The 12,618-nt window shown below is 36.2% G+C and overlaps 1 protein-coding gene across 1 annotated transcript in view; it reads right to left on the reverse strand.

Annotated features, from left to right (window-relative positions):
* Positions 1 to 200: 200 nt before the first annotated feature.
* LOC103511064 overlaps positions 201 to 12,618 on the reverse strand; it is a gene marked incomplete at both ends in the record, with an annotated part of 39,986 nt that continues 27,568 nt past the window's right edge. The window contains 6 exons of the mRNA XM_026824935.1: positions 201 to 356; positions 905 to 1,015; positions 3,252 to 3,489; positions 3,944 to 3,960; positions 4,775 to 4,885; positions 7,611 to 7,775. Of these exons, the coding sequence (XP_026680736.1) occupies positions 201 to 356; positions 905 to 1,015; positions 3,252 to 3,489; positions 3,944 to 3,960; positions 4,775 to 4,885; positions 7,611 to 7,775 (798 nt within the window). The remainder of the gene's footprint in view (positions 357 to 904; positions 1,016 to 3,251; positions 3,490 to 3,943; positions 3,961 to 4,774; positions 4,886 to 7,610; positions 7,776 to 12,618) is intronic.

Raw genomic sequence — 12,618 nt, forward strand, 5'->3', positions numbered from 1 at the left:
TTTAGTCTCAATATTTTTTTTAATTTTTATAGTTTTTTCTGAGATAATAAAAAAAAATCATGAGAATCACCAATTATGCTGAGCCAGCATAGTTAGCTTGGTTGGTAGCGGGTCTGCCCTGTAATCGCTAGGCCGCGGGTTCGATTCCCGCCTTATATCAAATATCTTGGAAAAAAAAACTTGTAAGATAGGTACATTACCAGAAGAATATTCAAGCCCACATAAATGACAGAAAACAGGAGGGACTTGGAGGTGTCCAGAGACAAAATGGAGAACAGCCAGTCGAACGAGAAAAGAAACGGTAACCCTAGGGAGGAAATTTTGAGCGATGTCACCACACACAGCACAGTGTTTACCTGGAACCACAAACAGGGGAAGCAAATAATAGTACAAACGTAAATAACAGGAGCTCCAACTTACTTTACTTTCCGTGTACTCTTCCCTCTCAATAGATCTTGCTTCTCCAGAAGTTGAAGACGTAGATCGCTTTCTCATTTGCCTCAAGATACATAATTATGCATAACTCATACGTACTAAACGCATTGGTTTTATTTGGTAGGTTCGTGGAATCTTGGTAGGTTCCTACATTGGTAGGTTCGAGAAATCTTTTAATCAACCATTTCTTAAATTCGGAAGTTACAATTCACACATCTACTGATGCCCGATAGCAAAGTATCGTAAGTTCGAGTATATTTATTGTTCTTTGAGGGCAATATTGTCCACCATCCTTTTAATTAGTTTTATATTAATATGTATGTATAGGAAAAGAACAAAAGATAAATTACCTATACACCCCAATGACTTATAGTAACCGTGAAACCGAAAATTAGTCTTGAAATCAGTGTACAACCTACACGTATCGTTCTAACCAACGAGTGTACCTACATCCTACTAATCAACTTACTATTAGCAAAATGGTGACAGGACAAAAGAAAGTGAAGAACAATCCTCTTTGAATATTTAGAAAACAAAAGTGGCGCGTTTCATACATGCTTTTGTCCCACAAGTACAACGTCTGAAAAGAAATAGAAACATAACATTAGACAGAATATTTGGCAGGATATGAGGAGTTACTACGTGACCTATTGCAGATTAATACTGATTTGTAAATATTGAGAACAAAGTTCTGAGGGACCACAATCAATCTTTAGTTAGAAGTAGCAAAGTTGGATCGTCTTTTCCTTTCGCAAATTTCAGGTGGTAATGGGGAAACGGTACAATGCCAGGCAATGTTCTATTTCCCACCCTTCCCAACATGAAAATTGCGAAAACGCGACTTTATTCGAGCATTCTACACATTACAACATTACATATCAGTAGAAATGGTTCTTGAAGGTCGTACAAAGGGTAAAGTTATTTCAATTGTTTGACCTGCTATCTAACAAAATGAGCTAAAAAGTTTATGTCAAAATACCCGCCCACTCGCTAGAAAAAAAATAAAAGGCCCTTATCAAGGAACAAAAAGTTTGACAACTAGGGTGAAAGTTTCAGTCCTAGAAAATAAAATAGTTACAACAAAAAAGTGGAAAACTTTTTATCGCAAGCCTTTGTATTGTTGTTCTTAGTTTTCGACTTTTATTACTTGTAAAAAAAAGAGTTTTTTTTTATAGTAAATATAAAATAAATAAATAACCTGACTGACCGAATAGATGATATGATGATAGATTATCACATTGCGTACCAAGCCCATTTCACGAAAATTCCCCAAAATCCCAAGTATATTTTGAAAAAATCACCTTTTCTTTCCTGAAGAACCACGTCTAGCAGATATGGTAGACAGTTCTGAATTGGTATTCATTTTAGTTATTCAGATTTATTAATACTACGGAAGTGTGACTATCTAGCAAATTTGCTAGACATGGTATGTGATACCTTTAAATGTCGCCGATACGACGAGGCAGGATTATTGAAATCCTTCAACACTACCATCAATGACAATGTAATTTATGTATATTTATGTCATTAATGTAGTCTTTGAAATCTAATCCCCATGGGGAAGACTCTGTTGACTTTGTGACATCTAATAGTTATGTACCTACATACATACAATGTACATTGTACATGTATGAAGGGTTGAATGGTAGAGATTATTCTAGGCCACCTAGGCAATAATTTAACCCTTTGTTTGTAATTTCTTGCGTGTGTTTGTGTACATAGAATTATACCTAACCAATAAAAAGTCGTAAATAAATAATTATGTTGTATAATGAGTTATTTTTAGTCAGCTGTCTGATGTTGGATCCTAGGAGCTCATCGAGTATACGGCTATACGGTCTATTACAGACCACTACACACTTCCGTTCCGTTTTAATGGATAATAAAGCTTCCTATGTATAGGACAACTCTGCTCGTGTTCTTTTGTCTGACGTTTTATTTCGAACAAATTCTCGCTTATCTTATTAGCTCGAAAAGGTTGGTTAGGAAGGTACTCCTATCTGCTAAACCTTACGTATACATATCTTCATACTCTTCATAGGCATTATTATTTATATTTTTCTTCGCTGAAGAAGGAGAAGGAAGGAACCTTCTCCTTCTTCAGCGTTTCAAACCATCAGGCTATTACGGTCTATTACAGACCACTACACACTTCCGTTCCGTTTTAATGGATAATAAAGCTTTCTATGTATAGGACAACTCTGCTCGTGTTCTTTTGTCTGACGTTTTATTTCGAACAAATTCTCGCTTATCTTATTAGCTTGAAAAGGTTGGTTAGGTACCTTCCTATCTGCTAAACCTTACGTATACATATCTTCATACTCTTCATAGGCATTATTTTATTATATTTTTCTTCGCTGAAGAAGGAGAAGGAAGAACCTTCTCCTTCTTCAGCGTTTCAAGCCATCAGTTTCAAACAGAACACTCCGGTTAAGCAAACATCGGGTTTGGTACTGTAAACTTTGGGGTCGAGTGGATTGGAACATATCACATGCCTTCAGGCACACTATGTTTCAAGGGTCTAGGTTTTCCTTGCCGTTGGGATCAATTTACTTTTAGGTGAGAGGAGCTAGTGGCATCAGCCAATTGGTGTTCCATCCTGCAAGGTACAGTAGTCATTGAAGAATTTAATTTGAAGAAACTTACCAAATGGAATTTTAATTGTGTTAAGCATAAATACTTGTCACAAATGTCGTTTCCTGCTTAACGCACTACGCTAAACTTTATGACTTGACTTGGACTTGAACCACCAACCTCCAGGTTCCGAAGTCCAACGCGCTAACGACTACACCACAGAGGTTGGCGAAGAAACTTACCAATGTAAAAGGCAACGGTGAAAGCCAAGTGAACAACGTATAATGGATAGGAGGTCTCTGTTTGGAAGAGAAGTAGGTGTAGAAGAGAAGCCAGACCCCCGTCACGATGTGCAGGTAGTGAAGACTTAGCGCCACGGCTGAGCAAGAGTCTGTACTGCGGGTTGACTGGAAGAAGAAATAACGAGGGGCATCGTGAGTAAGGAATATATTACTGGCGCAGTCAAGTAGGAGGAAAAACCTACATCACATGATAGAAAATAACCGAGACCCCGCAGAAACGACATTATTTATTCACATTTTACAGCGCCTTATCGGAAAAAAATCTGGTGTGAACATCGCACGACTTTCTATTACATTTGCGGAATACGTATTGGGACAAAAAAAGTCCCCAGCCGCCTATGGCGATTGAATTTTGGTGTAAAAAAAAACTATATGAGATGAGAAAAAATAATACATTCAAACAGAGCCAGCGAACAATTTCGGAGCAAATATCCAAATATCTACAAGGGAGAGAAGGTCGCTTTCCTCTAAATAGGAACCGTATTTCCTGCACGTATGGTCACCCACTATACTCGACAAATAAAGATAAAAGTAACAGAATGGGAGCAACAGGAAAGTACCTTGGCACTCGAAAGATGGCGAGGGGAAGCAAATAATAGTACAAATATAAATGATAGTAGCTCCAACTTTACTTTCCGTGTACTCCTCCCTCTCAATAGTCTCAATAGATCTTGCTTCTCCAGAAGTTGGAGACGTAGATCGCTTTCTCATTTGCCTCAAAATACATACTTAATTATGTATAACTCATACGTACTAAACACAATGGTGTTATTTGGTAGGTTCGAGGAATCTTGGTAGGTTCCTACATTGGTAGATTATGTATAACTCATACGTACTAAACACAATGGTGTTATTTGGTAGGTTCGAGGAATCTTGGTAGGTTCCTACATTGGTAGGTTCGAGAAATCTTTTAATCAACCATTTGTTAAATTAGGAATTTACAATTCACACATCTACTGATGCCCAATAGCTAAGTATCGTAAGTTCGAGTATATTTATTGTTCTTTGAGGGCAATATTGTCCACCATCCTTTTAATTAGTTTTATATTAATATGTATAGGAAAAGAACAAAAGGATAAATTACCCATACACCCCAATGACTTATAGTGCTTAGTGCTTATTTATACTGCTCGAATAGGACTGAAAAGTCCCTTTACTCCAGCAGTGGGCTACTACTATTACTGTGGTCAAATTCTCAAATTATATTGAGGATAAAATTCCATACCTCGGCTGGGATTGAACCCACGCCCTCCTGTTTACCAGGCGAGCGCCTTGACCACTACACCACCGAACAATAGAGGATAAGGAAAGTAAAAAGTGGCGTGGCGTGTTTCATCAATGACCGAATGGGAGATTTTTAATCCCCTAAACCGTGAAACCGAAAATTAGTCTTGAAATCAGTGTACAACCTACACGTATCGGTCTAACCAACGAGTGTACCTACATCCTACTAATCAACTTACTATTAGCAAAATGGTGACAGGACAAAAGAAAGTGAAGAACAATCCTCTTTGAATATTTAGAAAACAAAAGTGGCGCGTTTCATACATGCTTTTGTCCCACAAGTACAACGTCTGAAAAGAAATAGAAACATAACATTAGACAGAATATTTGGCAGGATATGAGGAGTTACTACGTGACCTATTGCAGATTAATACTGATTTGTAAATATTGAGAACAAAGTTCTGAGGGACCACAATCAATCTTTAGTTAGAAGTAGCAAAGTTGGATCGTCTTTTCCTTTCGCAAATTTCAGGTGGTAATGGGGAAACGGTACAATGCCAGGCAATGTTCTATTTCCCACCCTTCCCAACATGAAAAGCGTCTGGAAAGAAAAGAAATACAAACATATCATTAGACATAATATTTGGCAGGATATGAGGATCTACTACGTGACCTATTTAATTGCAGATTAATACTGTAAATAGTGTATATAACATTTTATGTTTATGTTAGCACACTTTAATAAATGTTAATAAAAAAAAAAAAAAAATACTGTAAATATTGAGAACAAAGTTCTGACGGACCAAAATCTTTAGTTATAAGTAGCAAAGTTGGATCATCTTTTCCTTTTGCAAATTTCAGGTGGTACATAATAGGGAAACGGTACAATGCCAGGCAATGTTCTATTTCCCACTCTTACCACCATGAAAATCGCGAAAGGGAAATGCGACTTTATTCGAGCATTCTACACATTACAACATTACATATCAGTAGAAATGGTTCTTGAAGGTCGTACAAAGGGTAAAGTTATTTCAATTGTTTGACCTGCTATCTAACAAAATGAGCTAAAAAGTTCATGTCAAAATACCCGCCCACTTGCTAGAAAAAAAGGCCCTTATCAAGGAACAAAAAGTTTGACAACTAGGGTGAAAGTTTCAGTCCTAGAAAATAAAATAGTTACAACAAAAAAGTGGAAAACTTTTTATCGCAAGCCTTTGTATTGTTGTTCTTAGTTTTCGACTTTTATTACTTGTAAAAAAAAGAGTTTTTTTTTATAGTAAATATAAAATAAATAAATAACCTGACTGACCGAATAGATGATATGATGATAGATTATCACATTGCGTACCAAGCCCATTTCACGAAAATTCCCCAAAATCCCAAGTATATTTTGAAAAAATCACCTTTTCTTTCCTGAAGAACCACGTCTAGCAGATATGGTAGACAGTTCTGAATTGGTATTCATTTTAGTTATTCAGATTTATTAATACTACGGAAGTGTGACTATCTAGCAAATTTGCTAGACATGGTATGTGATACCTTTAAATGTCGCCGATACGACGAGGCAGGATTATTGAAATCCTTCAACACTACCATCAATGACAATGTAATTTATGTATATTTATGTCATTAATGTAGTCTTTGAAATCTTTGCATATTACATGGGACGTAAACATTTCCAATTAAAATCGCTAGGCGGTAAAAAAAAAAAGTCAATATTGCACATTAGGTACTTGTTCGTCTGAGATTCCGTTTGTCTGCACACCTCAGCCTCTACATTATATCCGAAATTGAATACCCTGAATAAATTAAATCAGTTAAATGACGTATTCTCTCATAAAGTCTCTCGAAAAGTACTATCGTGCTCTATCAGCACCGCCTTGGAAAACGAAAACTTTATTTACCTTTGAATTCTTTATCGCATAGTTTCCGAAAATTCTCCCTCTTTTTTTGTCTTTCCTTTTTCTTGTTCAAGAGTGAAAGTTTTTCCAAGAGGGTAATAGAAAGATAAAGGAGTTTATATGAGTTTTCTTTTCCCCTTCTTTCGGGTGTGTTTTGCTGTTTGGTGAGAAAACAAACATTTTCCGAAGGAATTTTGTTTTCCGGTGAATCGTAAATTTAACTGGAAAACACACACAGGTATTATCTTGTTCTCTTTATTTATGCCTTGTATTATCTGATGTTGGATCCTAGGAGCTCATCGAGTATACAACTATACGGTCTATTACAGACCACTATACACACTTCAGTTCCGTTTTAATGGATAATAAAGCTTTCTATGTATAGGACAACTCTGCTCGTGTTCTTTTGTTTGACGTTTTATTTCGAACAAATTCTCGCTTATCTTATTAGCTTGAAAAGGTTGGTTAGGAAGGGTTTACTCCTATCTGCTAAACCTTACGTATACATATCTCTTCATAGGCATTATTATTTATATTTTTCTTCGCTGAAGAAGGAGAAGGAAGGAACCTTCTCCTTCTTCAGCGTTTCAAACCATCAGTTTCAAACAGAACACTCCGGTTAAGCAAATATCGGGTTTGGTACATAAACTTTGGGGTCGAGTGGATTTGAACATATCACATGCCTTCAGGCACACTATGTTTCAAGGGTCTAGGTTTTCCTTGCCGTTGGGATCAACTTACTTATAGGTGAGAGGAGCTAGTGGCATCAGCCAATTGGTGCTCCATCCTGCAAGGTACAGTAGTCATTGAGGAATTGAATTTGAAGGAACTTACCAAATGGAATTTTAATTGTGTTAAGCATAAATGCTTGTCACAAATGTCGTTTCCTGCTTAACGCACTACGCTAAACTTTATAGGTGAGAGGAGCTAGTGGCATCAGCCAATTGGTGCTCCATCCTGTAAGGTACAGTAGTCATTGAGGAATTTAATTTGAAGAAACTTACCAAATGGAATTTTAATTGTGTTAAGCATAAATGCTTGTCACAAATGTCGTTTCCTGCTTAACGCACTACGCTAAACTTTATGACTTGACTTGGACTTGAACCACCAACCTCCAGGTTCCGAAGTCCAACGCGCTAACGACTACACCACAGAGGTTGGCGAAGAAACTTACCAATGTAAAAGGCAACGGTGAAAGCCAAGTGAACAACGTATAATGGATAGGAGGTCTCTGTTTGGAAGAGAAGTAGGTGTAGAAGAGAAGCCAGACCCCCGTCACGATGTGCAGGTAGTGAAGACTTAGCGCCACGGCTGAGCAAGAGTCTGTACTGCGGGTTGACTGGAAGAAGAAATAACGAGGGGCATCGTGAGTAAGGAATATATTACTGGCGCAGTCAAGTAGGAGGAAAAACCTACATCACATGATAGAAAATAACCGAGACCCCGCAGAAACGACATTATTTATTCACATTTTACAGCGCCTTATCGGAAAAAAATCTGGTGTGAACATCGCACGACTTTCTATTACATTTGCGGAATACGTATTTGGACAAAAAAAAAGTCCCCAGCCGCCTATGGCGGTCGATTTTTGGTGTAAAAAAAAGAAAAAAAAAAACATATGAGATGAGAAAAAAAAAATACATTCAAATAGCGTCAAGGCCTAGACATTTTGTTAACCCAAGATCTAGACTCCTAGACACTTTGTTAATAACCCCAGGCCTAGACCTCGGGACATGCCATTGAAATCTTTATCAAATGAGTTTTAACCGCTAATTTAATTCATACGTCATTTCAGTATCTAACAGGAGATTTAAAATACTATACATAGTTTATTACATAAATAATAGATAATACATAGTAACTACGTGTGCGTTAGAATATAGTATGATTTCGAAACCTCTATAACAATTGTCATTCCGGTAAAGGACATGTCATGTCATGTCCTTTACCATAAAAGAATGAGCAAGTGGAAAAGCTCAAAGACAGATAGGAGAAACAAAAAAGCCTTGTGAAGAGGAGAGAAGTACAAATGTCGAGAATGTGGTAAAGGACATGACATGACATGTCCTTTACCGGAATGACAATTGTTATAGAGGTTTCGAAATCATACTATATTCTAACGCACACGTAGTTACTATGTATTATCTATTATTTATGTAATAAACTATGTATAGTATTTTAAATCTCCTGTTAGATACTGAAATGACGTATGAATTAAATTAGCGGTTAAAACTCATTTGATAAAGATTTCAATGGCATGTCCCGAGGTCTAGGCCTGGGGTTATTAACAAAGTGTCTAGGAGTCTAGATCTTGGGTTAACAAAATGTCTAGGCCTTGGGTTAACAGAATGTCTAGGCCTGGGATTAACAGAGGGTTTACGTGGTTAATAAACAAGTTCTCAAGTTTAGCAAGACGATAGAGACGGCAGAGTAATATCTTTCTTGTCTTTCCGCTACGTCACAAAATCTTTTGGTTTCAGATTTCTCCCATTTATCTCTTTTCCTTTTCCCTTCTCTATTACACCCATCAGCACATTTCAGTCAAAAATCTAAATTATGAGACTCGGGCTTTTATCATTTCTTTCTACGCTAATTTTAATTTAAACTTTTTGTGGTGAAGCCAAAGGAGACGCTTCATAATTTTGAAATTAGCAGGTGTGGCGCTACAGAATATAATGCCTTCTGTAATTGTAGGTAATACAGTCGAACCTGTCTAAGTGGGAAACTCTAAGTGGGAATTACTTTTTCTAGATACTTGGTCCGGAGCCTCTGTAAGTGGGAAAGGTTGCCATTTTCCTAGTTCCGGAGCCTTCTGCGGACCTCTGTAAGTGGGAATTTGTAGGAAACTAGTAACCCTGAATGACATATTCCTCTTCCTCCAAACCAGTGTTCACATTTACCTCTATAAGTGGGAATAGGAAAATGGCAATCTCCGTAAGTAGGACACTTTTTAACTGGGAAACCTGGATAAGTGGGAAAAAATTGTTTGTCCCTTGGATTCCCACTTAGGCAGGATCGACTGTATGTAAGTATTATCATCAACTTTCATGACCACAATTAATACCAAAATATTGCAAAAAAAAAAAAAAAAAAAAAAAATTGACACTTGGCACAAATCATTTGTTCTTCTTTTCTCTCTGTAAGTTCTTCCAAACATCAGTACCTATATCTGACCTTCCTGAGCAATAACTGCAATACAATATGCTGGAGTGAATGGACACCAACGCAAATACACCTTCTAGTCTTTCTAGTGCCTCAAGATTTCTTGTGTACCTCTTATGACAGCTTGGTTAGATTTCTTTTATTTCTTCCTTTTCCTTATTTGTTTTTTTTTTTTTATTATTTATTTATTTATTTATTTACGACGTGTACTTTATTGATCCTTTATGCATAAAAAGAAAACATCATCACAATCACCATCAACACATTAGGGATAGGGAACCCCTGCCCCATCTTCCATGTTCAAGCTTCTAGTCTTGTAACGGCTCCCACACAGGCTATTACAAATGTTTCAATTACCAACTTTCTTCACATGAAAATTTTCATTATTGCATAAAACCAATTGAATATGTAATTATTATTATATTTCGCACGGCTCTGATTTCTGCCAAACCCAGAGAGGAAGCAAGGTCTTCTGATGCGACGAAAAAAAGTATGATGAATGACAAAATGAAAATTCCAAGACTGTTTTTTTTTTTTTTTTTTTTTTTTGTTATTATTTCATGAGTTATCATTTCATTGCCAGAGTTATCATTTCATGAGAATACAATGTTGCCAATGCTCCAGCATCCCAGGAGCCTCAACACCGGATGTCTGTCGGGTTGCTCTCCATTCCTTTTAGAATCCATTTTGTTTCCAGGTGAATTTGTATGACGTCATTCCTAGCACAGATGGAAGACCGGGCAGAGTCGTAGTAGTACATATTTTATGAGATTGCAACTTGCAACGGACAGTGGCGGCTTGAGTGGAATTAGAGGAAAAGCTTTGGTTCGATGAAAGGATTTTTTAAGTGACACTAGAAATACTAGGATTCCAAATAATCTTTCTCACTATAGGATAAAAATTGGTTGTGTATTAAGCAAAAGTTGCAAAGTACCAAAGGCAATTCAGTGCTACATACATAATAACGAATGAAAGTAAGCTCACTAGAAGTCGTAAAGATGTAACCAACTGAAATGAAAGTATGGAATATTATCCTCAAACCCCAGGCGTCTGAAATAAAGTAAGCTACGTCTCCTTCAATTAGTAAATATTACCTTTTAATCCACTAACTTGCTATTTTTTCTTACTTTTTTTCAGCAAATGTTTTTATCGTTAAACTTTTCCGAGGAAAAATTTGAGTCTGTCTTGGATTTTAGTTATACTTACAGAACTAGGTAATACGAGCATACAATTTTGTTTGTTTGTTTGTTTGTTTGTTTGTTTTTTTTTTTTTTTTTTTCTCACAAACTTGAGCTTGGAGTAAAAGAAAACCAGGATCGGCAAAGGTGCGAGAGGGAGGAAGGGTATAAATGAAAATTTAGCAAAATATCTTCTCCTTTTTCAAGTTTTAAGTACTTAATACTTTTGTTTTTCCAGACATAAGACTACCATTAGCAAGAAGACAATTTCCATTTTGTTTAGAACATACCTAATATCCGTTTACTCGTACATACTTAAATGTACAAAAATGCTCTGTACGACGGTTCGAGTATCTTCCTGAAATATAGCTTAAAAAGTGTAATAATATTACTTTTAGAAACTGGGAAACTTTTTTCACAACTCCAGCTACCTCTCCTTATTACAAAAAATAAAGAACGAGAAAGAAGAGCTTCAATCTATTCCTCACTGAATAAACTTTATGCAATACTAACAAGACTTATGTAGTCTCCAGTTATTTTAATTTATAGCCAAAACAAATGGGTTCGAGTATATTATACGGTGTTTGCTCGGTGTGGTTTTTGGGGAGGCCGTACAAAGTACAAACCTAAGTCCTGTGTGAACCTAATGGAAGGGCTATATAGCTCAAATTCGCATTCCAAAAAGCTTTGAATGAGGCAGGTTCGAGTTCAAACCCTAAACGGGACATTTTTTTCCATGTTGTGTGATGTGTTTTGTTGTCACTCTATAGTGAAAGCTTCTGCATATCACAATGAGGTTAAATACCATAGTGTTGAAACGAAAGTTTTACACGTGATTGTCTTTTTTCAGAAATGACCTTGTTTTTAAAATAAGAGCTTCGTATGGAAATCCATTTCGCAGGTTCCAAAGTTTAATTCGAAAACTTTCCAGTTTCAATGTGCACTTCATACAAGGTGGTGCTTATGCCATTTGAACTTCTGATCTCTGTATTTTCACTTTCTTTTTTTTTCTTGAACATTTATCAGGCCGATTTTTTTCTTACAATGTTATAACATGTTTTAGCTTCTCAAAATGTGACCCTTCGTATAATCTTTCTCAATTAAGTGAGATTTTTTTTTTACTTTCTATTATAAAGTAATTATTTTTCATCAGTGAAAAAGCAAGTGATACAGTTTTTTGGAACACCCTGTTGGATAAAACTTGAACATTTATCAGGCCGATTTTTTTCTTACAATGTTTTAACATGTTTTAGCTTCTCAAAATGTGACCCTTCGTATAATCTTTCTCAATTAAGTGAGATTTTTTTTACTTTCTATTATAAAGTAATTATTTTTCATCAGTGAAAAAGCAAGTGATACAGTTTTTTGGAACACCCTGTTGGATAAAACGTATGGGTTTGCAATATGACAAAAATGAAATGTAATAACCGATTTAATTAAAATTGCAACGGTTTCACACCATTACAGAGCAGGGGTGAAATCAAAAGTTTATGCTGAAAGCACATTAGCTTTGGGACATTGAATTTAGTGCGAGAAACTTTCAAACTCGTAGGTACTTCTGTAGAATAGTATTTATTTACTCCTAGAATTCAGAGCACTATTCAAGAAATTGAGCTCTTGAGCTCAGGATCAAGACTAAAAAACATCAAGCAATTGGGAATACTAAAATAGATAATATCAAAATTTTCTGACAAAAACACAGCACCAAAAGATTTCTCAAGGAGCTTATTCGCTCAGTGTTCAATTCTCGGTAATCCAGAACTTTTAACCGGGATTGTAAAGGTTGGTGTGAAAAAGAAACACATCTATCATTCGACCAATGGCACAGGATACCTCATATAA

This window comes from Diaphorina citri, unplaced genomic scaffold (genome assembly GCF_000475195.1).
Source record: "Diaphorina citri unplaced genomic scaffold, Diaci psyllid genome assembly version 1.1 scaffold671, whole genome shotgun sequence".
Taxonomy (NCBI): domain Eukaryota; kingdom Metazoa; phylum Arthropoda; class Insecta; order Hemiptera; family Psyllidae; genus Diaphorina; species Diaphorina citri.